General features: G+C 47.1%; 1 protein-coding gene across 1 annotated transcript; it reads right to left on the reverse strand.

The window, feature by feature from the left end:
• Positions 1 to 593: 593 nt before the first annotated feature.
• Positions 594 to 26,534, reverse strand: EFHD1 (EF-hand domain family member D1). The gene is made up of 4 exons (XM_066598270.1): positions 26,158 to 26,534; positions 12,880 to 13,027; positions 6,392 to 6,526; positions 594 to 2,180 (listed from the first exon to the last, which is right to left on the reverse strand). The coding sequence occupies exons 1-4, from the start codon at positions 26,466 to 26,468 to the stop codon at positions 2,049 to 2,051; spliced, it is 726 nt and encodes a 241-aa protein (XP_066454367.1). The 5' UTR covers positions 26,469 to 26,534; the 3' UTR covers positions 594 to 2,048.
• Positions 26,535 to 26,857: the final 323 nt, after the last annotated feature.

The following is a 26,857-nucleotide window of genomic DNA, read 5'->3' on the forward strand; positions in this document are numbered from 1 at the left end:
CTCCTCATATTCAGGCTGCTCCCTCTGAGTGTTCACATACTTCCTAAGAACTAGGGAAGCTCTAGATGGTGGCAGGACTGTTTATGATAGGGGCATCAGGTCCACTAACTATAGATCTGCCATATATAGTCAAGTTTTCACTGGAAAGTCACTTTAATAATGGTCAAGGAAAAAGCCATTACTAATATCAGCCAACTGAGGTTTCAGTATATACAGCTGCTCTCTGATCACGTAGATTCTCGTGGGCACGTGGAAAGGACAATGCCGTGCAACACATTGAGATGTGGTTGGCGTTTGTCTGCGGTTGTCAGGCCTTTGTTTTCCCGTAGAACAAATCTGTAATAGTTAACACTTTTTATTGAACTCTACAAGGCGATTAGAACTTGAATTCCTAAGCCATTATACCCAAACAAATTAGGGTGTGATCTCCATTACACATTCCAGTGTCCTGAGGATTCTCAAGTTGTCTTGAGACCCTTTCTTGGCCAGAAGACTTACATTTCCATAGCCCTGTTACTCAAAGCCGCCAATCTGTGACTCATTCAATATTAGCAAAATCATAGAGTCAGAAACTCAGAAAATCCACCGCAAGCTTTATTAGTAAAACCTTTATTATTCTCTTATATTAATATAAAATGTGTATATAACAGTCGCCAGCAGGGCTGTAGCTGATCATTAAAAAAGCTTCTTCCAAAAAGTACAACTTGATGCACAGAGGTCAGGAAGAGAAAAAAGGGACAAAGTGACACAATAAGTGATAATTGCCAGTTAAAGTACCAGGCTTGCCAGCGTCATCGGACTGTTAGACAAGAGACAGATGTGTCTGTTGAGTCAACATTAAAGCCACATTTCACATTCAAATTGTTTGCAACAACCGACCGGACTACAAGTCCACGCACAGTAGACTACACACAATATGTGCCCATATTTCTCGCACGATTTACTGTCATTTTAGCAAAGTTACTGCAAGGAGATGCCCCTTTTATGCTGTCTATGCCAATTTAAATACAAAGTCCCCCACTTAGAGATTGCCCTTTAACCCCTTTAGTGGCACGGCCGGAAAATCTCTAGGGCTTGCTGCACTGACCATGCAGTTAAACCCCGGAAGATTTCCATGGACAGCTCTAGTGCTGAAATGTGCAGAGCAGTGAGCGGTCATCTGAAATCTTCCAGGGTTTTAATTGCATTGTTGATTTATTTTACAAAAACTGCCCTGTGAGGCATGACATGGTAATAATAAACCTGCCACTGAAGGGGTTAATCATTGTCTGCAGCAATACATTTATGGTGTTGCCTCATCTTATAGATCTCTTCCACAGCCTGGATCATAAGATTTGAAAGCTTCTTTAAATCCCAAATATTTACTAGTACCATCCTTTAACGCCTGTTGTCTAAAGCTGCAAGATCAGGACTTGGTGGATCTTCAATTAAGAGAGGATCTTCGGAGATCTGTCAGAGTAGATTTACACGCCACAGCTTTGTTACACAAGGTTCTGTGACTGCAAATCAGTTCCATTCATCCAAATCGAGTTGTTACTGCAACAGATACACCATGTGTGAACATGGCCTTACAAGAAACGTTGCAGATCAGTGGAATGCCGATCTATAGGGGTTTGGTGTATAGGAATCATTTAGAATGTACTTTCTTTTGCCTTTTTTAGTCATAAATTATTTAGAGTTGATCCATAAGTATATTATCTGTAGCATATAAGAACCCTTAAATTACTTCAAACCCATTATATGTTGTAGATTAAGATACAATCAAAGAAAAAGGCAGTAGTTTTATCACCTATGGCACATTAGAAATAGGCAAGATTCAGTAGATACAGGAGCAAATACTGCTAGACTGGCTTATTGTTCAGGTCTAAGTCAAGGGTCTGTTTTAGCAAACTATTAGGAGGAACAATCCCCGGCTTTAGTAGGTCTTACAAGCACAAGAACCGGACTTGCAGTCAGGAAAACCCAACATTGCCCTAGAGCCATAAGTGCCATATTGTTAGGGTGACTGAAGACCGTGTCCAGATGTTAGTAGCAAATGTGCCAACTCCTTAATTAAATGCAGATTTCAATTCTTTGAAGGCAGCTCTACGGTTTTTCTTCTCTTCCTCCTGTCGTTTCCTTTCTTCCTGTTCGGCACGGATTTCAGATTCAAACTTACTGGATACAGATAGTGCCTGAACCTAAGAGCAGAAGAAATGGTGACAGTCTGTACAGAGACAGGTATACTATTATTTTACCAGTCATATAAGACCTCTGGGGGTCATTCACATTGTGAAATTAAAAAAAAAAACAAAAAAAAAAAAACAACTTTATGTTTAGGCATCCATAGGAGCCCCAGTTATAGGGAAAAACATCCCCCTGTAGCGATAACCAGTGACTACTAAGAACCTGTAGTTCTGCCCCGGCAGGGGGCACCCAGTGATCAGGTGATCGCTGGGTCGAATAGAGGAAGCAGCACTTCCACTTTCTCTATTCACTACATAGCGGTTAAAAAACGCTTCTGCCTTCTGCTCCAGGTCCACTACAAGAACTTTAATCCTGCGCCATATTTTTGCTATCAGACGGGATTAAAGCCCAGGATCAAGTGCTGTAAGTTTATGGTGCTTGGTCCTTTTCAGGTTAAGACATTTATTCCCCATGCATAGGATAGGGGATAAATGCTTGATCACTGGGGGAGGGCTGACTGCTGGGACACTTGGTGATCCTGAAATTGGCTCACCTGAATGCCCTATGTGAATGGAGAGGAGGTGCGCATATTTTACAATCACTCCATTCACGTCTATGGAATGGAGGGAAAACGGAAAGTGCATCGATCTCTGGCTGTCCTATGGAAGTGAATGAAGAGGCAGTCAAGCACTGGCACCGCCCCTCCAGTCACGTAGGGAAGTTGAGTGCGCCAGTCTCAGGATTGCTGGAAGTTGCAGCAGTGGGACCCCCAGTGATCACACATTTTTCCCTACCATGTGGGCAGGGCATAAAAAGTTTCTTTAAAGGGAACCCATCACCTACCTACAGCACCATAAACCAAGTTGTGGCGCTGTTAGGGAAGGTGACAGGGAGACAAGTTATGTACTTTTTATACCTACCTGCTCCATGCGCTGTCACCCGTTGACGATTGCACACTGCAAGGAAACCTGACTTCAGGAGTGCCGCACATGCGCTCACCCATATCCTCAGCGGGTAACAGCTCAGGGAACGGATGAATATAAAACATACATCACTTAGTTTATAGTGCTGTAGGGAGGTGACAGGGGTATTAGTGTATCTTGACGCCACCACTAGCTAGTGTTTTGACAGGGGAACGTCCCTGTCACACCCCTAGCTTCCTATTGGGTAAAGTCACGAAGGTCCTTGCAGCAGCGTTCAACAAGCTCCGCTGCTGACACAGGCCTCCCAGGGCTGCTCACCTCCACTCCCCACTCTTCTCCTTTCCCCCCGCGCCGCTTTGGCCAACAAGCACCGCTCCTCACACTGCGCTCCCGGCACCGCTCACAACCTGTGTCCAGTGTTGCTGTTACTCCCGCGCCGCTGCGGCCAGCCACCTCCCCTGCTGACACTGCGCTCCGGGTCCCGCTGAACATGGCTTCTCAGTGAACTCCTGCGGCTGGGACCTTCCAAACAGCCAGCGCTGAGCTGTCGCACAGCTCCGCTCACCAGTGCCGCCACACCCGGCAGCCGCAGTCAAGGGAGGGAGCGCTACAAGGGCAGATAAATGCCGAGTGCCAGCTGGCAGGCACCACGGCGCAACCGGCACCCAGAGGGAGACTGTCAGCCAGCCAATCACAAACAGGGGGCGTCAACCACCTGTCAAACACACTGGTGGCGTCAAGATACACTAATACCGGTGACAGGTTCCCTTTCATTTGAAATCCATTTAAGTTTATAGGAGCCAACAGCAGCCAGCTGGTTTTCAGGAGTCCCAAGCATGCAAGCTTAGCAGGAAAGGCCATCAGACATATACCCCGTCCTAACCGGATCCTTCCCTCTGGTCATACTTCCAAGACCAATCCTACTCAACACAGAATTACCCAGAAAATGATGCCAGCAACACCCATAGAGTAAATACGGCTACGGCTGCACCTCTACAAATGCAATAGAAGTTGTATTATTCTGGCAATACAACACTTTTCTGCCCCATTGTCCTGCACTGCTATCTACACTACTAAGGGTGCAATCACGGCGTCTACAGAATACACTTGGTGTATGCACTGAAAAGGTGCGAAAGTTCCCAAACATATCCATGGGCCAAGATTCAGCTGATAAGAGGCCTTTTTTGTTTTCCAAATAGCAGCAAAAAAAGTATTTTATTATTATTATTATTTTTTTTAAATAGCAGAGCCTGTGGGAGACGGATACCTGTGATGTCAGGAGATATTCCTGACTCCATGTCCTGTCCGATCTCCACAGACGCTGTATATTAAAAGGTCTCTAATCTAGTCAGTGAAAATGAACAAGAATGGTCCAAGTGAAAATTATCCCACTTAATAACCTATAGGGCAATGCCGATGAGGGGTGCTGTCCGTGGAATGCCGAGACAGCAAGCAGCCTGAAGATATGGACACGGGCTTACTATGTGTCATTGTCGAGTTATCTTCTCAGAAACAAACACTAGGACTCTTGCCACTAACATAAAAGTGACAATACTTCTGAGTAAAGGCAGTTTAACACTGCCTTTACTCAGCGCTATAATGCACAAAATGCACAAAAATAGGGCAGCCAGCGCTCGAAAATGGCATGGTTAGAAATGCCACGTGTGAGCGCTAGTCTGCGAAGCCCCATTGAAATTAAAGGAGGCATTGTACCGCAGCATTGGAAACACTGCGCTGATCGCAGTAAAAAGTGGGCTGTGAGAGAGCCGCTTTAAATACAAACTCTGGCTTGCAAGGGTAATAGTTTACTACTATGTGCCCCATTTTATGCTTTATATGGAAGCGCTGCGCGCTCTATATGCCAATTCCTACAGTCCGCACTGGACACTTCTGCCAGGCAATGGCAATCTATCACTGACCAATTCTGGAACAGTGCCGTGAATCCGGGACTAGATAGTCGACTCCTCAGGAGCTGCAGGAAAAAGGCCCACAAAGCTACATTGTGGCTGCCCTAAGAAAACAAGATTGATGGAACTGAAATATGAGTTTACTAACAAAGGCCACCTTGTCTATAACAATAGCCATTGCAATGCTGCTCCACAACATCTTTGTGATATCTCTGCTGCAGTTCCTCCACACAGACTGTAGAGGGAGCCGAGTGATTAACAAGCACATAACGAGTGCCATCAATGACTGATGATAGGATAACCCAGGACTTTCAGGGAGAGGTACTGGCACGGGGCCACACCTTTCAGGCGTACAGCCCATCTAGGTGCAGGTGTGGAGAATTGAGTCTATTAGGGTCAGTGATACAAGTAGTGCAGAACTAACATCCAGGTAACGTCTTTCATTATTAGATACAGTCCAGCAGACAATTAACCTCCGAGGTATTTTTATACTTTCTGTATCTGACTGGCGATATACAACTAGCACAGTGATTATACCAGGTTTATGCATATTGGAAATTTTAAAGGTGGTATTAAGTGGGGGCACTATTAGTAAGCCTAGGTCACATAGGGGGTATTACTCCTTTATGGGGCCACAGATGGGGCACTAGTACTATGGGGGAGTTATTGAGAGGTTCATTGAGGGTTGTGACAAGATAGGGAGAATGTGCAGATATGAGTGTTGGCTGAAAAAGGGCCCGGATAGAGAAGATAAAGACATGATGCCAATCAGTGGAGATGCCACCTGTGATCACTGGAAGTAACTGCACTGTAATCACCACCACTGTGCAGAACCGGTATCTGACTATTATTTAGAGGTGTTACTAGCCCCCTGAGGGGGTCACTATTATCATGAGGGGAGGTTCACGAAGGGGCACTGTTACTGTGAGGGGAAGTTCACTGAGCAGTACCGTCACCATGAGGGGAAAATACTCTGCACTCCACTACAGCTGTCACTTATTTTGTTGTGGGAGGTATACTGAAGTCCAACGGACAAAGGGAATAAAAGTTGGCGTATTCACCCATGTTCATAATTAGAGATGAGCGAGCATACTTGCTAAGGACAATTACTCGATCGAGCATTGTCCTTAGCAAGTACCTGCCCGCTCGGAAGAAAAGATTCGGGTGCCGGCGGGGGGGTGGGGGTGGGGGGGGAGGTTGAGCGGCTGGGACAATGCTCGCTAAGGACAATGCTCGCTCAAGTAATTGCCCTTACTGAGTATGTTCACTCATCTCGATTCATAATGTTTCAGCTCCTCACTTGTGCCACTTCAAAGCTGTGAATTCACCCAATGCCATTCCCTCCTCTATGCCACATCAGCACTATTCTCAGCCAGTAACACAATGCCAACTCACCTTGGCCTCAAAGAAGTTCTTGGCTCCCTTTACTCCTTCTGTTGACACATCAATTTCAGAGAGTTTAGCTAGAGACATCAGTCCGCTGTCCTCCTCCAGCTGTCCTGTCGCTGCCTTGTAGAAGATCATCATAAACTAGGAAAGGAAACACATCAAGGGAATGAATATGGTGCAAGAACATGGTGATCAGCATTCCTGTTGAGTCTTCATAATGCATGACACTTCAGTACAGCTGGTCCTGAAGCTCCACCTCATAAAACATTACCACGAGGATTGGTTGCATAGGGCGATTCAAAAGTCCGGGCCACCTGGAATTTCAGCTAAAAGTGGGAAACTTTGTGGAACACAGATTGTTGAGGGAAAAAAAGGCACTATGGTGGTGCAGTAATCTTGGATTCAGTGCAAGAAATGTCAATGGGAAAGGGGTGATGGAATACAAGATTTAAGGGTAAAATGTAATGTGAAATTGATAGATGTAGTCATTTTTTCAATGCCTGCAACCTTTTGAGTTATGGATGATGTCAAATTGAGTATTCATACAGTTATGTGGTATATAAAACACTAATCTCATGTCTTTTCAGGTACCAGAAGAGGACATTAACAATCCAGGACAGAATGAAGATCATCCTGAGGGTTGGTAACATACGTTCATGTGAGGTGGCCGAGGCTTTAAATCTTGAACACCCAAAAAGCAGGCTAGTGGGTGCAGGAACTGTCAGGAAACTGATTAGAAGTTCGTGTTTCCCTGAAAAAGACCCTCTGTTATATTAATTTTTGCCCCAAAAAAGGTTCTAGGTCATATTTTCGGGGGAGGTCTTATTATACTTAGCTAGCAGGCTCGGCCCAGGCCATAAATCCCGCCTTCACAATGCGAAGGCTGTGATTGGTCCTTCGAGCTCTGCTCAGCCAATCAATGCAGCGCTCGATGAACCAATCACAGCCATCGCATTGGTTCATTGAGTGCTGCATTGATTGGCTGAGAAGCGCTCGAGAACCAATAAGAGCCATTGCTTCCTGGAGGTGGGATTTATGAATCCCATAACTAGGAAGTGATCCTCTGTGGGCAGCTGAGGTTTGCAAGAAGCACGTTGGAGCTCCGGAGAGATTTGGGAGGGACTTGCATCTTGCTAGGTAATGCATTTCTTTTTTTATGTAATCCAGCTAGGGCTTATTTTCAGGATAGGGTTTATATTTCAAGCCTCCCAAAAAATACCAAAAAGTGAGGGTACGTCTTATTTTCATGGAAACAGGGTAGTAGTGCCTCTTGATTGCTCCTGGGCCAGGCACAATTATTGCTGGACTGTATGCATTATTGCAAAATGCTATGGCGTTTCAGTAAAGACACACTTTGAAGATCGGCTCAGAACAGAGCCTGGAGTCATAGCAGCGGCACCGCAGCACACATCGCAGAGGGACTATCCTCTCCTTGCTTGTGTATAGAGGGGAGAGGCGAGCAGGGCTCCATCCCCATGACTCCAGGCTCCGTTCTGTGATGATCTTCAAAGTCTGTTCATTCTAAACACTGCAGCCCTATAATGTACGTTTCTGTCCTTGTTTCATGCTGTCTGTGATTTGGAGAGCATGAACCTGGTGACAAGTTTCCTTTTACACAATAAAATGGCCTAAAATTAAAGGGGTGGTCCAGGGTTAGAAATACATGGTTGCTTTCTTCCAAACAGATCGCAACCTTTGTTTTTCAAACTCTGGAGAACGCCTTTAATTATTTACCCCTGCTTACCCTCGATACTTTTGTTACTAAAGTATCAGCTATGTCTAGGTAATAGGGCAGTATTAGGGATTTATTAGGTTATGCCTAACTAGGACAATCGGCAATATGTACGTAATCTAGAGCACGTTATACACAATCGTCTCCGCCGTCATCCTATTCCATAGATCACACCACTCTTAAATGGATAGTGAAGATGACCGTACCATCATGCCCCCACCTCGTCAGGGCAATGCTGGCATTTAGAGTCTAGGACGACTGGCAGACAGACTTGTCAGATTACCTGTAGACAACAGGCACTGTGTGCCCAGCACTAAGGGTCCATTGTACCAAGGGAACTTCCCACACTGCTCACCTTTCCTGATCACATACTCATCTACATTAGTAAAGAGACAAGAACAGTTGCCCATTCTCTCGGAGAACCTGAGCGGAGGAGTTACCCACGGCAGCCAATCGGATTCTAGGTGTAAAACAGTGAAAGCAACAACCATGTTTTCATACATAAGACCTCATTATAACAGCATCGCGGGTATAGACCAGATTGCATCCAAGTACTTACTGATGGTTTAAGACGTGATATAGTTGGGTAGTGCTCAGTAATCGGAGTACTACAACTAGAACAAATCTATAATATAGTCTCTATTCCTAATCCAAGGTCTCTGGCGTACCTTGTAAAGAGACAGTGTTCACCTACCTGCAGAGTCATATAGAAGATCTACAACATAACAGGACATGCGTTGCACTTAGACATGAATACAACACAGTAAGTCCATAGAACTGCCTTATAGGTGTCCTTATGTGCACAAGCTTTCTCAAGAGTCCTATCAGATCTCAGGTGTTAAAGTACATACTGTATATTGTAAAAGTCTGAAGGTGAATTTGCAAACAAAGATGATCACTTAAAGGATGGCTTTTGAGCGATCATTTTTGCATAAACTACTACTTGTTACTAATGCCTATTAGTACCAATTAGTAGCCTGTGAGCCCTGGGGAGCTGTAGTCAGAGAACAGACCACCCACTGTTCTTTGAATAAATTCCCTTTGTTCTGCCACGGGGCTGACAGCTGAGACAATGTAATCAGCGCTCCCCAGGCAGAACACAGCGCACCGTCCTTCTTATCAGCTGTTCTTCTGAATGATGGATTTCAAGCTGAACTGAAATTTATCGTTCAGCAGAAAAGTGAAAGATGGACACATTTAAATGCTGGCTTTTGAGTGATAATCGTTGTGTCTAAATGGGCCTTTAGTTAACATAACACTCAATTGACAGCCCTATTTGTTAATGCAAGTTGGTACGATTTTCAAATTGAGGGCAGCGAAAGGGTACAATCACACACAGTGGAATAGGTGCAGATTTTCCGCAGCCATATCCGACGAGCTCACCATTCGAACAAAGCCTTAACATGCAGGAATGAGCACACAACTCATGTTTAGACACCTGTCTATCAAAAAGTGGCATCAGACTAGGTTTTTGGAACCCAGATTATCTCATAGGAAACACGTACTACTGTAAAGTTTATAACTAGCCATTCCGTTAGGAGAGTAAAACTACCAGTGATAAACTTCATATACTACAAGTTCTATTACAACATAAAGGGATTTTCCAGGGAAGTATTATTAACCCTTTCCTATCCACTCTCTGACGTCTAAAGACATTCTGATTGAAGGCTGTACAGCTCTGATGTCGGAAGACGTACGGCAGGGTATTCTTACTGTAGATTACTGGCCGGTCTGTTGTCGGGGGCCTCTCCAGCATGTCACATACTGTAGTACTGGCCCTAGCCAGCAGATGGCGCCATTGTATAATGGCAAAAAGAGAAAGCCCCCTAGGAAAACCCTGTATCCAAAATTGGATTGCAAAGGGTTAATGAGCCATCCTCATCATATGTCATCAGTAGTTGATCGGCTGGGGTCCCAGCCAATCGGGGGTCTGCAGTCACTGTCTCAGCACACAGGGGTACAGTGCGGAAGCACTTAGCTCCAACCCCTGTGTAGCGGCTGGCGCTCATAATTGCAGGCGCAGTTACAAGTGATGAATACTACACAGAAGTCGGGGGGGTAATTGCTTCCACTTTGTACTCCTGTGTGTTGTCGTGCTGACAGTGGCCACCAGATTGGCTGATCATCCAGGGTCCTGGGTGACAGACCTCAGCCGATCAACTACTGATGACTTATCCTGAGGATAACTCATCAGTAGTATATCTCTGAAAAATCCCTTTAATTTGGAGCGCACTGGAGATCTCTTCCGGCAGCCCGCCTCCATTTGCAACAAGCAGTGGTTCAAAAATGAATGACTGCCTGTTTACACTGAGTGAGAAGTTGCTCATTAGTTTCTTCATGTCAGTAAACAAACAAAAAGAACACACACACACACAGACACACATACACACACACACACACACACACACACCTCCGATTGATTTAGTCAGTGCTCATCATGACATACTATAAAATGGCAATATGCTATATATTCATGGCTCCTCACTTCACACAACAGAGGTCAAAGAAAGTCCTTGTCCTTTTAATCTTCGTCAGGGTAATATACCCCTGAATAATTTATGATATAATAAATATATATATTTATTCGTATTCCACAAATCAGCGCATAAGGGGCTCTATCATGTTGATCACTGGTATATAACCAAGCCTACTGTATTCTAAAATATATTATATCACAGGTATATAACCTAGCCTATTGTATTATAGAATATGTTATATCACAGGTATATAAACAAGTCTACTGCATTATATAATATATTACCAGTGATTAACATGATGGAGTCCCACATTCTCTGGTCTGTCTCTTTTGCCCAGGCCTGCAGTTAATCATTTCCATGAATATTCAATGAAGCCTAACATTTATTAACAGGAAGTTATAGTCATCTAAACTTGAGTTCCATCTAAAACATGAACCTTGGCCAAGGCTGTAATCAGACAGAGGCAGGAAATGAGTATTAATAAAACATCCTCCAGTACTCCCCCCCCCTACACCATCACTGAAAATAAGTTTATAGACTTGTTCACTAGCTACAAAACAGAAAAGCGGTGTGAGATTGTTGTAGCTGTAAATGGTTCCTGCAGGAGCGTTCTTCTCCACAACGTAGTTAGAAGGAGTAGACAAGTGTAGGCTGTGAGGGTTGTTACGCATAGCTTTGTCAAACAGACAACAAGTGCCACCACACACCAGGTGCGGACATCTGAGAGGATGACAGTCCACGGAGATCAGCTTCAAGCTGGAGGCCGTCAGCGAGGGCTGCACTACTGAAACACCCCAGACAGTTCTTAACAGAACTTGGTAGATTATAAACCTTAACTGCAGTCTTGATTGGCCACAATCGTGTGACAGTTCCCAGATCTATGCCCCTGCTGCCGGCAGACATTCCCCCAATGCCATTATAAATGTGAAAGCTTGTTGTATGGTGGCCATTCACATCAGATAAATGTTGGCCCAACTTGCTGATCTGGTTCAAACTTGCCGACCATCTAATGTTTATTGGGGTGTTCCAACAGCAGCTAAACTAAAGTCCCATTTACATGCAAAGAGGATTGCTCAAAATTAGTTCAAAAGATAGGGAGAATGACAGTTTGAGCGATCATTTTGCATAAATTTCTAATGGGTACTAATGCCTTTTAGCAGCTTATTAGCGTGTAAATGAGGCTCCCTTCGCTGTATGCAGAAAACAGCAGGTGGTCTGTTATCTGCATACAGTTCCATTGTTCTCCAGTGGGACAGCAGCTTAAAACAATGTTATCAGCGCTCCTATGAAAAATCACAGTGTGCAATCCCTTACATCAGCTGGCCAACTGAACAATGGTTCTTATGCTGAACTAAAAATCATTATTCGGCAGAAAAGCAAACGATGGTAGCATTTACACACATCAATTATCGCTCAAAAGCCATCGTTTGAGCGAATTTTGAACGATAATCATGTGTGTAAATGGGGCTTAAGAATAGGTCATCAATAGTATTTTTCTGGCAAACCCCCAAACTAGAAAAACACCTCCACTTTCTTACAAGGATCGCTCCACTCCCGTCCATGGACTTTATCAGTTCCTGCAACTCAACCCTATTCAAATGGATGAGCTTAAAAAAGGGATCATTCACGCGAGCGTATCTTTTAAGCGCGTAACACGCAGTAAGTACACACAACGCACAGATAGGGCTCACACACTATACTGGGCGTATTGGGCTCACTCACACAAGCATATTTTGGGTGCATATTACTCCCATATTTTTTACGCATGTAATATGCAGTCCTAAAACCCCATTGATTGACATTGGGCAATTCAGACCTACGTTTTTGACTCACGTGAAAAACATTACAGCCTGTACTATTTTAGCGCTTAATACGTCCATTATAGTGTGAGTGAGCCCTATGATGTCATCCTCAGACTTCAGGCTAGTTTACTGTATGCCAGCCTGTAGTCTGCTCCTCAAGAATAAAACTTTGGTAGTAGTGAGTAGATTTAGATCACAATGCAGCTAAAGGTAGTGTCTAATGGGAATGCAATAATATAGAACGCACCCACTAAATGTTTAATACTACTGCTGTGCAAAACAACACACCCAACATTTGCAAACTGGTCTGGTGACATAATATTCGCTAGCATGATACCTGCTGGCAGACAGAGGCTGTGTGGCTTGCCTAAAGGTGACTAACCCATTGATAATATTGTGCAGAAATACCCTTCATCGCCTCATCAGTTATGGCAACCTGAACGTTGGTCTACATTTTGGTGTTACAGGTGAGCAGGTGCGTACCTCTCGGCAGGACAGCCTTCCATCAAAATCTTCATCTACTTCTTTAATCATGTTCTTCAAACCAAGATGAGTCTGTGGGGCACCCAACTTCTCCATCATGAGCTTCAGCTCCATCAGGTCTATGTAACCGTCCCGTCCCGTGTCGTACCTAGAGAGCAGATCAAGATGTACAGTTATCCCAACTTATTTAATGAGGCTTATATAGCTAAAGTATAAAGTGCATAAAAAGGCATTTTGGCATAAAATCGGTTATAAAAATAAGCCAACTAATAGGTGGTATAAACTTACTAGTACCAGTGTTTCTGGTGGCACATTGCACGACTTGTAGTATAATATAGCGAAATGGATTGGAGTTGGTCACAGGTCCTAAACGAGCAGCCGTGTGGTTACAGGACCTCTGATGATGTCACCATTATGTGATCACTCACCAAGGCTCTGAGCTCCGCCCCTGATTACATGACCGTGACATCATCACAGCTCCTGTAAGCACACAGCTGCTGTCAAGCTCTGCATGTTTTAGGATCTGTAGTGACGTCATTGTCATGTGATCAGGGGCGGAGTTCAGAGCTCCAGTGACTGATCACATGTAATTCGCACAGTCACCCAAGACAGGTGGTCATTAGTATTTTGAAACTTGTCTAACGATGCGTCAGATTTATCCTGCATGAGAGTCTGTGATAAATCTGGCACATAAGACTGTCTAGTAGATATTAGTAAATCTACCCCAAAGTACTTCAATTTCTCACCAAATTCCTGCTTGCTAACTATGAATAGAACCATTCTTGCTTATGTCCACAGTCTGAAAAGTAGTGCAAGCCTACTTTCACACAGCTGAAGTTTGTTACAAGGTATCAGGGTAGGCAATCCTCTGTTGCTTAAAGCTTTAGATAACCACCAAATTCCACAGGGATGTAATTGGGCACTTAGGGACTTCTGTGGGGCCCTACTATATCTCTGTATGCTCCCAATTTCATACATAGGTTTTATCAGCATGCTTTGTATCAGAACATATTGTGGAGCCAGTCTACTCAAGAAGCATAAGAGTTATATCTCCAACGTAAGGCCCTTTATGGTGGCCCATACAATGGCACAAGCAGCAGCAGTGGGCTCCATGTGTCGTGGCGCAGCATCCCTCCGTTTCAGACCGCTGCTACATGGATGAGAGTCCTGGTCCAACCACGGTTCTACTGACTCAAAGTCACAGCACTGTAGGAACTTTGGTCCTAGATAGATTAGACCACTTATTAAGACAGCAGGTCTCATAAAGCTGGTTATTAGCAGAGGGTAGAACACACATTTTAGCACACCCCGGCATGTTCACAGTATTTGTCTCATCAAAAAAAGAACACTAATTTGCTACATAATCCACGGCAGAAATTCGAAGCCGAGCCACGGATTTCCATTTACAGCTGCCACAGATCCGCGTGCAGATTAGCCCAGTTATTGCAGTCAATTCGCATTAACAAATATAAAACCTGCACTGTATAAACCATGGCGCAGATGATCAAATCAAATGCAGAATCCGCCTCAAATTCCACCGTGTGAACAAGTCCTTGGACAAAACAGCACTGAATCCAGATGAAATCTTCGGGGTAGGCGATAACTATTCAGCAGGGAAGGATCAGCCATTCTGATAATCAGTAGAGATCGAGGCCATGAAGTCAAGAAATTCGGGAACAGAACTAAAAATAATAATGCATTCCAGCACATCTCATTCACATGGATTGTGGCTGCTCTGCTGCTTTAAGGAAGAAGGAGGAAGTTATAAAATGGGAAGATGCTGCGATGTGACAGGAGGCAGAGCGACAGTCCCAAAAACACGTTCAGTCCATTTATAGACAAGTTTGGTGTATGTACACCGCACACCTCTCTACAGATAAGGGGACTTCTCTATCGGCACACCAGATTGGAATAGTCAACAGAAATGGTTAAAGGGAACGTGTTGAGTTATTTTTTTTTTTCTTATGCAGAGCTGAAATCATTTAATTTTAGTAATGTGTTTGTCACAATGTACAAGAAATGAATTTAAAATTTTTTTTCCATTCTATCAGTTACTCTACTATGTGGATCCATTTCTTCTAAGTAGTGATTTAGCAAAAATAAATAACTTTTCAGGTCTCCAATTCCAGGGATCAAGGGTATCAGCAGAGAATAGAAATAAAGAAGACCTTTCTCCCCGACGGTATAGGCGACTCTGGATTCCTGTCCGCCCACACAGTGTAATCTATCTGTGAAGCAGCTAATAGTTACGTTCTTTTACAAACTTGCACTCATTATTTCCCTTTTTTGTTTAAGTTATGGGAGAAAAACTACCCTTCTACCAGCAAAACCATGCAGCCATTCATCGGTCACCGTGGTTGGGAGGGGGTTCACTACATCCGGTCAGCCCAGGATAAATGGTGCAAGTGATGTGCAATGTGAAAATGAACGTGTTCTTAATTTACTTTTAGATTTTTGATATTGTAGGGTTATACGATTAGCCATGTTCTTGTCTTCATTTTCACCATTGCTCAAAAATCTGATTGCCATTGGTAGCATCTGTCCGCAACAATCCAGTAAGGTGGTCACACGTGCAGTATCTTCACATGGGGCATAAACAGGACAGATGCCGCAAAGAAGATCCTCAATCTCATCGCAGTCCATGCTAGAAAAATCGCCATTTTCTGGCATGGACTGCATATGGCCTCCACATCAAGAATGGATTTTCTGTGATCTGCGGATCGCGGTCATGGCTACTGGCAAGTTAAAATGCGACTGCATTAACGTCTACGAGATCAGCAGATTACAGGGCTACAATGCAATCTTCAATCACGCAGCCAAAGGCGTTATGCAAACCTTTTGGCCGATGTGCCGGCAACTCGTTTAGTACAATTTTTATGGAGATCATTCATGTTGACTAGTCGGGCTTCGTGCCGTGCAAGAGTATGGGTATGAACCTCAGGCTACTTTTCACTAATCTTACACTTGAACATGCCAATCATTGACCAGGCTAAAGCCTTTGACTCTATGGAGCGGAGGTATTTGTAGGCAGTAATAACCCATTTCACGTTTGGGTTCGCTTTCATAGAGTGGATACAAGTCTTTAATAATTACTTCCCCTGTAGCTAGTGTTAGAACTAACAGTCCTATTATCGACACAATTCACTTACTACAGGCACAAGTCAGCGCTCCCCTTTGCTATTCAACAGGTTGTGATCCAGATATGCACGCACCCGAGAATCATCCGATCGGCGGGATATGAGCAGTGAGTCCCAGCTGATGATTTACCGACAACCTGTCGCTCATCGATATGAAAACTAAAACATTCTGGAATATCCCTTTAAGTGCGTTTCCTCCTTTCTTGGTTCGCCAGTTGGGAATCACTACTGATTTTTTTCTTCAATTTACATTAAATAGGGACAATATATATGCATAATTTTACTAGGTTACATTGAATGACGACATGATATTTTTTTCCTCTTCTGTATCTATTAAGTTACTCCTTAATCCTGTGTGAAATGTTCTAGATTTTGAAAAAAGTTCCCATGCAGCCCTAGCCTAAAGGGTTGTTTCCACACACAACAGCCGCCGTGGTAATCAGCTGATCCACTCTTAATAGAAACTGCTGATTTTGCCAGGGGACGTTGTCAGCAACTACAGGAGTAAGGGCTGATGTCCTCCACCGCGTCCTTACCACGTATTACGTGCGTGCTGCATGGCTGCGTGATACGTGGAGGATGGAGTCAATGGCCTTTCATTGATCCGTTCACATTAGCGTGTAAACACTGTGTATCAATAGGCACAAGTCACACTGCGCATGTCTGCGTGTGATACGCAGTGTTTTACCAATATGGCTGTGGACATGAGGCCTAAGGCTAGTTTCACACAGACGAGTGCAATATCGCGCTCATCAACGTGTGTTTTAGCCACGGACGAGAGCCATTTTTCAGGCAAAAAACACCTTGCTTCTGTAAAATTCTGATCCTTACAAAATCAATGAAAAACAAAAGTCTCTTTTATATCAGTTTCTCTCCTCCAAAAGAAAAGGAAACCTTGAACTGACCCCAACGCAAATGTGAAAGCAGCCTAACAGCAAATATAAGATTGTTACAGTATGGGCGGCATGCTGCGAATTGCCTGCCGCGAGCAGAGAATCGCAATGATTCTCCGCTCATGGACAGGTGTCGGCGCTTTCCATAGCAATGCTATGGGAAAAGTCAGCCGGCGTGATTCGCCAGCGGTTTACCGCCAGCAAATACACTGCCGTGGACAGGGGGCCTATATCAGACAGTCACCGCAGTGGAAGGAATTGCCCTCCCCCGGTATGTATCACTGTTGTAACTTGTCAAGAAAGGTCTATACAATAGCAGAGCAAGGCCATACACCTTAGGCCGCCTGCACACGGGCGGAAATCCCGCGGCGGGATTTCCGCCACTGAAAGTTTGCATAGGAGTGCATTACAATACGCACTCCTATGCAGACGGCCGCGGTTTGGCCGCGCGAAATCTCGTGCGGCAAACAAACCGCGGCATGTCCTATTTTTGTGCGGGGCTCGCACTCACCCGGCCGCCGGCTCCGGTCTGCGCATGCGCCGGCTGCGCGGCAGCCGGCACATGAAAGAGCCGGGGCCGCCAGGCACGGGTGAGTACGCGCTCGTCAATGCAGGCTCTCGGGTCGGGTCCCGCGGCGAGAATTCTCGCTGCCGGATCCGACCCGCTCGTCTGCAGGCGGCCTTACATGTATACACAGAGGTAAGCGCCAAGGACACTGAGCTACAGCCACTTATGATACGTATGTAGCGTATATGCCTCATATTTTTCACCATGGATTTGCATTCAGAAAAAACGCAGCATATTACAGTGGGGATGAGATTACAGGTACAGATAGTCCCCGACTGGCGAACATTCGAGTTACGAATTTCGCTAGATACGAACTATGTGTCCTGCACAGTATGATGTAATGCTATGGCATTACATCATACTGTGCAGGGACCGGACAGGCTTCTATCAAGCCTGATAGAAGCCTGTCCGGTCAGATCGCGGTTGCTAGGCAGCCGGGGGCCTTCTGAAAGGCCCTAGGGCTGTCTATGCAGAGCGCCTATCAAGCCGTGCGCTTGATGGGCACTCTGCATAGGCAGCCCTGGGGCCTTTCAGGAGGTCCCCGGCTGCCTAGCAACCGCACAGCGTCCCGCGTTCTCATCGTGGGACGCTGTACGGGCCCCCTGAACGTCGGGTGCAGGCTGTTTCTTACAGCGGGCACCCGGTGGCAGCAGTTCCGACGAGCCGCGCCGCTCATCAGAACTGTTAACACTTTAAATACCGCTGTCAGAGCGGTATTTAAAGTGTTAACAGTTCAGACGAGCGGCGCGGCTCGTCGGAACTGCTGCCGTCGGGTGCCCGCTGTAAGAACAGCCGGCACCCGACGTTGTATGGAGCGGGATCCACCCGCGATCCCGATCCATACAAGCATTTGTTCGGACTTGCGAACAGGCTCCTGGAACGGAACCTGTTCGCAAGTCAGGGACTATCTGTATATTCATCATTCCACTCTTGGATTACTCCCAGAGTAATCAGCGACATCACAGAGTGAGTCATGTGACCCGCTGGCATGCTCATGCTCCAGTAGATGCAATGATGAACAAATCGTGCATCAGCAGCCAGGTCACACGTGTTCAGAAGGGTGAAGCAGATGTAACTAGTTATTGTGAATTATTTGTCCATTAGGCTGTATCCGCACGGGCTATAAAATCTCTCTACAATGTGAAGCCCATGGTTTCCAATGGGTTCTTTCACATGAGCGATGTATGTACCGAGATTTAGTACCTGGGCAGATACAGCTTCAATAACATCAAGCTGAACATTAAAGGGGTTGTCCTGCGAAAGCAAGTGGGGTTATACACTTCTGTATGGCCATATTAATGCACTTTGTAATGTACATCGTGCATTAAATATTGGCCATACAGAAGTTATACACTTACCTGCTCCGTTGCTGGCGTCCCCGTCTCCATGGCACCGACCAAAGCTGCCTTCTCCCTGGATTAGACGCGCTTGCGCTGAAGGGGCCGCTCCGGCGTGCTCGCTCCGCACAGGGCTTCTGCGCATGCTCGCTGAGATAGAAAATGTTGTGATTTTTCTTCTGTGCGTATTTCACACGATTCGTGTGAGCGGTAACATGGCCACCTATGGGAGATTGGAACAGCGCAGAACTTGTGCGCGGAACTTGCTATATTGAAACGCTTGTGGACATCTGCTCAGTGGGCAGCAGACTGGTAGAACTCCGCACACTTAGGACAATGGGGGTTCTGAATAAGAAGGGGGGGGGGGGGGGGGTCACATGCACATCATGGCTTCATTCCTTTCAATGGGACTGCTGGAGACAGCTGAGCGCTCAATCTCCACCATCTGCGCCAATCCCATGGAAAGGAACTGAGTAGCGGAACACATGCATGAAGGCCGCCAAGTTAATTCTAAGACCTTTGTAATCCCATTTTTGTGACCATGGGGATTCCTGTGGTTGGACCCCCAAAAACCAAATAGTTGTAACCCATGTTGTACATAACAGATATTTTGTGGGCCCCCCCATTCACAAAAGAAGCAGTCTGACTTCTAGGGATCGTACAGAGTCATTGCACAGACTGAGTTTAGTGGGCCAAAAAAAAAAAGATACAGAAAGTCTACTTCTACACGCAGAGCTGAAATCTGCTCATTTGTGGAGCTGCTCTACAAATAATAATTACGTGATCGTGGCACAAACCATGTATTAACCCCGTTTTACTCCTGAGACTGCGCTCCGCTTCCATCACACAAGGCAAGTCGTGGAACAAGCATTGGCTGTGGTCACATCATACAGACGCCTCCTGGAATAGCCTCGTACCAGATCAGAGAGGTACTGTGCAGGACTGTTCTGCTCATGTACTCCATGACGTCTGGGAGGGAATGCTGCGGCAGACAACTGTTCCCAGGACCCCGCTGACAGCGCTGAGATTGTCAGTGACACATGCACAGCTGTAGGAGAGGCATGAGGAGGCGCAGCGCTGTCCGGGCGAGGTCACATACAGGAAAGTTACAGCAACCGCACATAACGACCTCAGGGCCATTACGTATCTGCTCTGGAGGGAAGGTCTGCAAGCTCTTCTACACACACCACCAAGACACAAGGCGCTGCTGCACATCACTCATTAACCAGTTCAGGGCACATCTGTAACCAAGTAGACTCCTTGAGGGGGTATTTACAGTGTAATCTGCAGCACAAAAATCACATGTATTACAATGTATTTCCATTACTTAGTAGTTAAAGGGGTTTTCCAGGGAAATACAATTGATGACCTATTATCAGGATGGGTTACCAAGAGTTAAATCTGCTGAGGTCTGTCGCTCAGGACCCCTGACCCATCAGCTGAGTGGGCGCATGCTGTCAGCGGCGCAAATACACAGAAGTCGGAGAGGAATCAGCGGAAGTCTCCACACCGACCTCTGTGTATTTGCACACTTAGCTGATCAGTCGGGGGTCCTGAGTGGCGGACCCCAGCCGATCAACTATTGATGACCTATCCTGATAAGTCATCAATAGTATTTCCATGGAAAACCCCTAAACCTCCAAAAATAAAGCAAATCAATAGAAATCACGTCAAAGACATCCAAGTTTGCAACTTTGGTCTCTGTTTGACTAAAGCCAATGGTTCCCATCGGGGTTCTGTCTAAATACCGTTTTTGGTGACCAAACCCGAAGTCGTACATGGGTCATTCCATGTCAACTGGATCAGTTTTAAAAATCATCCCCACTAGACCATCTTCAATTTTGCTGAAAATTTACATGAATGTACATATATTTGTATATATGTACATAGGTTCTGTAAAGTTTTTGCTCCAGATATCATATACCCGGAGCACCACAGCCCTTTGCGTGGAGGACCCACCGATCACACGGCATCAACAGCAAAGATTTTACAGAGTTTGACATGTGGCCATTGATGAACCCTGGTCCAGTTGACACGGAATGACCCACATACTAGCGCAGTGTGAACTCCGCTTTAGAGAAGTTGTAAAATACTACAAGATTATTAACCCTTTCCAATCCAATTTGTATCCTGGTTTTCCTAGGGGGCTTACTCTTTTTCTGCCGTTATACAACGGCGCTATCTGCTGGCTAAAGCCAGTACTGCATGAGGTGACACATTGGATAGGCTCCGACAGCAGAGAGGCTGGCAATACACAGTAAGAGAACCCCGATGGCCGTCTTCCAACGTCGGAGTTGCACAGCCTCAAATCATGATGTCTTTAGACGTCAGACAGTGGATTGGAAAGGGTTAAAGCCAGGCACCATTTTTTACTGGTGTACATGGGTGTGAAAGGTAAAGAAGGAGAATGTGTGCATGGGTATCGCCCACGTGGAACAGGTCCGTTGGTCAGAATGTGCAACCAAGGGCTAGTGCGGATTTACGCTGCGGAAGTAACCAGATTAAGGCCTTCTTCCCACGAACGGATTTCCGCCGCGTAATTCGCGGCGAAAATCCGCTGCGTTGCCCGCAGCTATTAGGTTCTATTGAACCTAATAGCACAATGCTCACGATGCGTAATTCCAGCGCGGAATTACGCACCGCGATTTCTCCCGTCCTCACCCGCAGCATGCTCTATTTTCTGCGGGTGAGGACGGGCTGTACGCACTGACGGCTTCCATTGCAGTCAATGGAAGCCGTCCGTTCACGCTATCTCCCGCTGTAACCAGCGGGAGATAGCGTGAAAAAACGCTTTCCCGCCCACCGCCGCGCGTCATCGGTGACGCGGCGGTGGTGGGCGGTGACGCGGCGGTGGTGGGCGGGGAAGCGATTTCACGCTATCTCCCGCAGGTAAGTATAGGGGCTCTGGGGGGCGCCGTGACGGGCTTCACTGCGTAATATTACGCGGCGGACCCCGTCACGCTCGTGGGAAGGAGGCCTTAAAACGCGATAGTGCCTGCGAGTGGTCGCGGAATTCCGCGGTCTCCATTAATATGCTATATTAATGGAGACCTCCCGCAGGGTAAATTCACGGCAAATAGAACATGCCATGATTTATTTCCCACTGCGGAAATCTGTGGCAGAATTCAGAGGTGAGCTTTGGCAGGCAGAAAGCCATTAGGTTCAATAGAACCTAAGAGCTGCGGAATTCACGCATGGATTTCCGCCGCGGGAAGCACAGTAGAAATCCGTCCATGGGCATTCACCCTAAGGCTGGGTTCACACGGGGCGGATTTGCCGCGGAAATTACATCCGGAATTTCGCCGCGGCAGATCCGCCTGCGGCCGCTAATCCCTGGATTAGCCACCATGTGGACGAGATTTCTCAGAAATTTCGTCCACACGGGACGGCAATTCCGCCGCGGCAAAGCTGGCACTGCAGCGCAGATTAGCCGGCCGCAGCATGCTCATTCTTTTTCTTCCTCCGCTGCGGCCGCGCTCTCCTCTACGGGAGCGACGGCCGCAGCGGAAGAGCGAGTGGCCGGGCCGCTTCAAAACCCGCGGCCAAGTGCGGCGGGTTTTGAAGCAGCGCTTCTCCTGGCAGAAATCTTGCAGTTTTTCACTGCGGCCAAACCGCGAGATTTCTGCCGGGATTCCGCTGTGTGGGAACCCAGGCTAAATGGTACAGATTTTGTGGTGCATTTACCTGAGATTACAACCTTTACGTTTCAAAGGCTGAAATCCGCTGCATACATTATCATGCTGCAGGTCGTGTGCGGATATTATCCATTCCATGTAGATAATATTTTTCAGATCTCATCCACACGGCTTGTACTGTAAAGGGCTCATGCCCATGACCGTGTTTTCACCGCATATCACACGTGCGTTGCACAAACGAGTGATACGTGGCGAATAGAGATAATGAAAGTCAATGGACTTTCATTGATTCATGCACAACGGCGCTGCGGATCAACATAAACCGCAGCACGCTCTACTTCTCTGTGTACCACGCAGCGTGAGCCCTATACATTTGTATAGGCTGTGTGTAATACACTGTCCATATGTAATACATTGATTCATGCGAAACCCCACTATGTAACAGAGTGGGGAATTTTTTTTTTAAGTTACACTGTGCATGACCGTGTGATACGCTGGAGTGCACAATGCCATATGCAGCCATACAGGTTCTCTGCAGTAGAACATATGGCTGCAAAAAAGGTAAAACGCTGCGTTGGAGACTGCAGCGTTTTACGCATACGCCCGTGGGCATGAGATTTTGTTCTTGCATTTGCGCTTTGTATGAAGGCCCCCTTAATATAGACGAGCCCATACACCGAAGAAATGGGTCTGGCGGCAGCTTATTCCCATCCATGTTACTGGTGGAGTCAGGAGAAGCATCATAAAGCAGGCTGTGTGCACAAGTCATTATGGCCGAATACAACCCTGGCAACCCCGGACTCTCCATGCAGGAGGAAAGAAGTGACAGCGAGCACTGAATCATAAAGAGAGTTATTAGGAGGGGGTGGGGAGACAGGAACTATGATTCAGCTGGAGGGGACTGTGATGAAACATTGTAGCTCACCCCGGATAAGGGAGGAGGGGGGCAGAGCGGAACCTTCAGCCAGAGCTGGGAAGTGGAAGGAAAGGGGAGACGCCAGGGGAATGCCAGCCTGCTAATGATGGCACATGCCCAAGGCCACCTTCCTCAGGTGTTTCACATCTACTCTGCAGGACTCACACAGAAGTTTGCTAACTTGTATATGAAGTATTTAGAGCAGTTTCACATGTGTTGGAATCTCCGTCGCAGATTCGGCTCAAAAGATAGAAAAGACGACGTGTTGCACACCCGTCTGAAATCCCGGCAGCTGAGCGTAAACCGAACAGAACCCATTTTATTCAAATGGTCCATTCGGTGCCATGCGATTCCCTCCTCTGCAAAAGGAGGAAGAAAGCAGAACCCTGGAGGCAGATGTGTCCTGACAAGCCATTCCAAGTACTGGAACACGTGTGAAACTCACATGTCCTGCGATGCATTTTTCCTCAAAACGCATCGCGCTCGTGGAAAAATAGCATGTTCAGACGTGCGATCTGTCCGTGTTTCTCAGCCCGATATCACACACGAGGGGGGGGATGGGAACACGTAGTGGAAGTGGTGCGAAAAAATCTGTGTAATTTCCACATCAAAAAACCCATCAAAACCAGCATCATTGTTGCAGATCTTGAGGCAGATCCACAGCCGACGTCACACCTCCAATAGAACGGGTGAGGTGTGCAGAGGACCCGCAGCAATGCCGATTTGGAGCGACTTTCCGTTGTGTGTGAACGTACCCTAAGGCTCCGCTCACAGCGCTATGAGCTGGGGCAGATTTCAACCAACGCACTAGAAAAAAATTGCACATGATGCAGCGCCATTGTCACAGGTAAACCCTGCAGACCCCAATGTAGCCGGTGCTGTCTATCATCACAGCTGTTAACTCCCCGAGGGCTCCTGCACCCTGGCGAGGGCGATATCATGCCAAGATTCATGGGCTGACTATCGCTCTCGCAGCCCTTCTGAAAACCCCTGGATGTGAGGGAAACCGCCTCACATCACTGTGCCCTTCCCTGAATCTTCGGCAGGAGATTGCGTGTTCTCCCATTGAAAACAGTGGGGCTGCTGCCGCTTGCCTGATTGAAAACATGTGGAAGCTCTTGGAAGCGACAGCCTCACATCCCTGCAGGGCTGAAGGAATCCCCCACCGCAGCTGTCACAGCCGCGGCAGGGGATCGCAATCTTCTCCCATTCATTCCAATAGAGCCAATGCTGCTGCCATTGAAAACAATAGGCGATATCGCTAACAGAATGGACATGCTGCGATGTGTTTCCTGCATCGCAATGGAACCAAACAGCGCCAGCGGACCCCAATGACTATAATGGGGTCAAGCCGCTTTCCACCCAGCTGCCCGGCTTTTGGACAGAAGAAAAAGCGCTGCCAGCATTCGTGTGTGAACAGGCAGATAAATCATTCAGTCTTAGCAGTGAATGAGAACGCCTGAAGGATCGGTATTTAGACCGGACGATTAATGAACGAGCTAACGATGGTCATACTTGTATGAAATGAAAGATAAGCAAATTAATTATTGGCTGTTTACACGGAACGAGATATCGCTCAAATCCGAACGATCCAGCTATTTTTTTAAAGAATCGTTCTGTCTAACAGCTTCTCAACATAACAGTATATTTAGAACACACTATGTATGTACAGTATAATATATATATATACACACACACACACACACACACACACACACACACAGATCACCTAATGTGCAGCATATAATAGCCCATGAAAGGCTATCAGGGCACGGCATTAAGCCCACGTTTGAGACCACTGAGGTAGAATGCCAGCTGCCTCTCATGCCGCTGGTATTAGCTGGCAGCGCCCATACCCTTGTCGTACTGCGCTTGGCTAAGTGTGGCATGTGCCCCTGCCATAAAATTGCCTCCGACTGCAATGTGTCCCTGGCCTTGGCACTGTACCCATCTATAGCTATGGCCCCTGGCCTTGGCACTGTACCCATCTATAACTAGGTCTCTGGCTTTGGCATTGTACCCATCTATAACTATGTCCCAGGTTTTGGCACTGTACCCACCTATAACTATGTCCCAGGTTTTGGCACTGTACCCACCTATAACTATGTGCCTGCCCCTGACACTGTACCCACCTATAACTATGTGCCTGCCCCTGGCACTGTACCCACCTGTAACTATGTGCCTGCCCCTGGCACTGTACCCACCTGTAACTATGTGCCTGCCCCTGGCACTGTACCCACCTATAACTATGTGCCTGTCCCTGGCTCTGTACCCACCTATAACTATATGCCTGTCCCTGGCTCTGTACCCACCTATAACTATATGCCTGTCCCTGGCTCTGTACCCACCTATAACTATATGCCTGTCCCTGGCTCTGTACCCACCTATAACTATATGCCTGTCCCTGGCTCTGTACCCACCTATAACTATATGCCTGTCCCTGGCTCTGTACCCACCTATAACTATGTGCCTGTCCCTGTACCCACCTATAACCATGTGCCTGCCTTGGCACTGTACCCACCTATAACTATGTGCCTGCCTTGGCACTGTACCCACCTATAACTATGTGCCTGCCTTGGCACTGTACCCACCTATAACTATGTGCCTGCCTTAGCACTGTACCCACCTATAACTAGGTGTGGCACATGGACCACATGTAGGATTGACTACAAACTTTCAGGTACAGCAGCACTTCTATGGGACTACCTGTACAACTTCCACCCCAGTGCCAAGTGCACCAACCCACTATAAGACTGTGCCAGGACAGAGTATACCCCGCGGTGCCCACTCACTGGCGGAACATGGCCTCCATGTCCTTGATCTGCTTGCGGGAGAACTCCTTGAACTCGGTGTACGGGTTGAAGACATGGCTCCGGTTGGCCGGCACGGCGGTGCCCTGATTGATGTCATTCCTCCGGTTCAGCTTGGCACTCAGCTCCGAGTCGGCATTGGAAGTGACCGACCTCTCCTCCTCCTCGTCGTCGTCGTCGTCGTCATCCCCCCCGTTGGGCACCGCTGGCTCCACCGGCACTTGGCTCTCCTCTGGGGCATCTTCCAGCACCAAGCGGCGCTGCAGCTTCTGGGCCAGCTCGTTCTCTGCCATGGGAGCCGAGAGACAGGACGGCGGGAGGGGCGCCGCAACTTCTCACCAACTTCCAGCGGCGGGGAGGAGCCGGGAGGGGAGGAGAGCTCAGCGCGGACTGCACAACTCCTCCAGCCTCCCGCCCCAGCCCGGGGCAACAGGTGCAGCCCGGGGGCAGCTCAGCGCGGAGGGCACAACTCCTCCAGCCCGGGGGCAGCTCAGCGCGGAGGGCACAACTCCTCCAGCCCGGGGGCAGCTCAGCGCGGAGGGCACGACTCCTCCAGCCCGGGGGCAGCTCAGCGCAGAGGGCACGACTCCTCCAGCCCGGGGGCAGCTCAGCGCGGAGGGCACAACTCCTCCAGCCCGGGGGCAGCTCAGCGCGGGGGGCACAACTCCTCCAGCCCGGGGGC

This window comes from Eleutherodactylus coqui, chromosome 1, assembly GCF_035609145.1.
Source record: "Eleutherodactylus coqui strain aEleCoq1 chromosome 1, aEleCoq1.hap1, whole genome shotgun sequence".
NCBI lineage: Eukaryota > Metazoa > Chordata > Amphibia > Anura > Eleutherodactylidae > Eleutherodactylus > Eleutherodactylus coqui.

Coding starts and splice junctions, on each gene's coding strand:
- EFHD1 (XM_066598270.1), bottom strand. CDS start 26,468: ATGGCAGAGAACGAGCTGGCCCAGAAGCTGCAGCGCCGCTTGGTGCTG. Junction 13,028..26,157: donor ATGGAGGCCATGTTCCGCCA/GTGAGTGGGCAC, acceptor TCTGCTCTCTAG/GTACGACACGGGACGGGACG. Junction 2,181..6,391: donor AGAACTTCTTTGAGGCCAAG/GTGAGTTGGCAT, acceptor TTCTGCTCTTAG/GTTCAGGCACTATCTGTATC.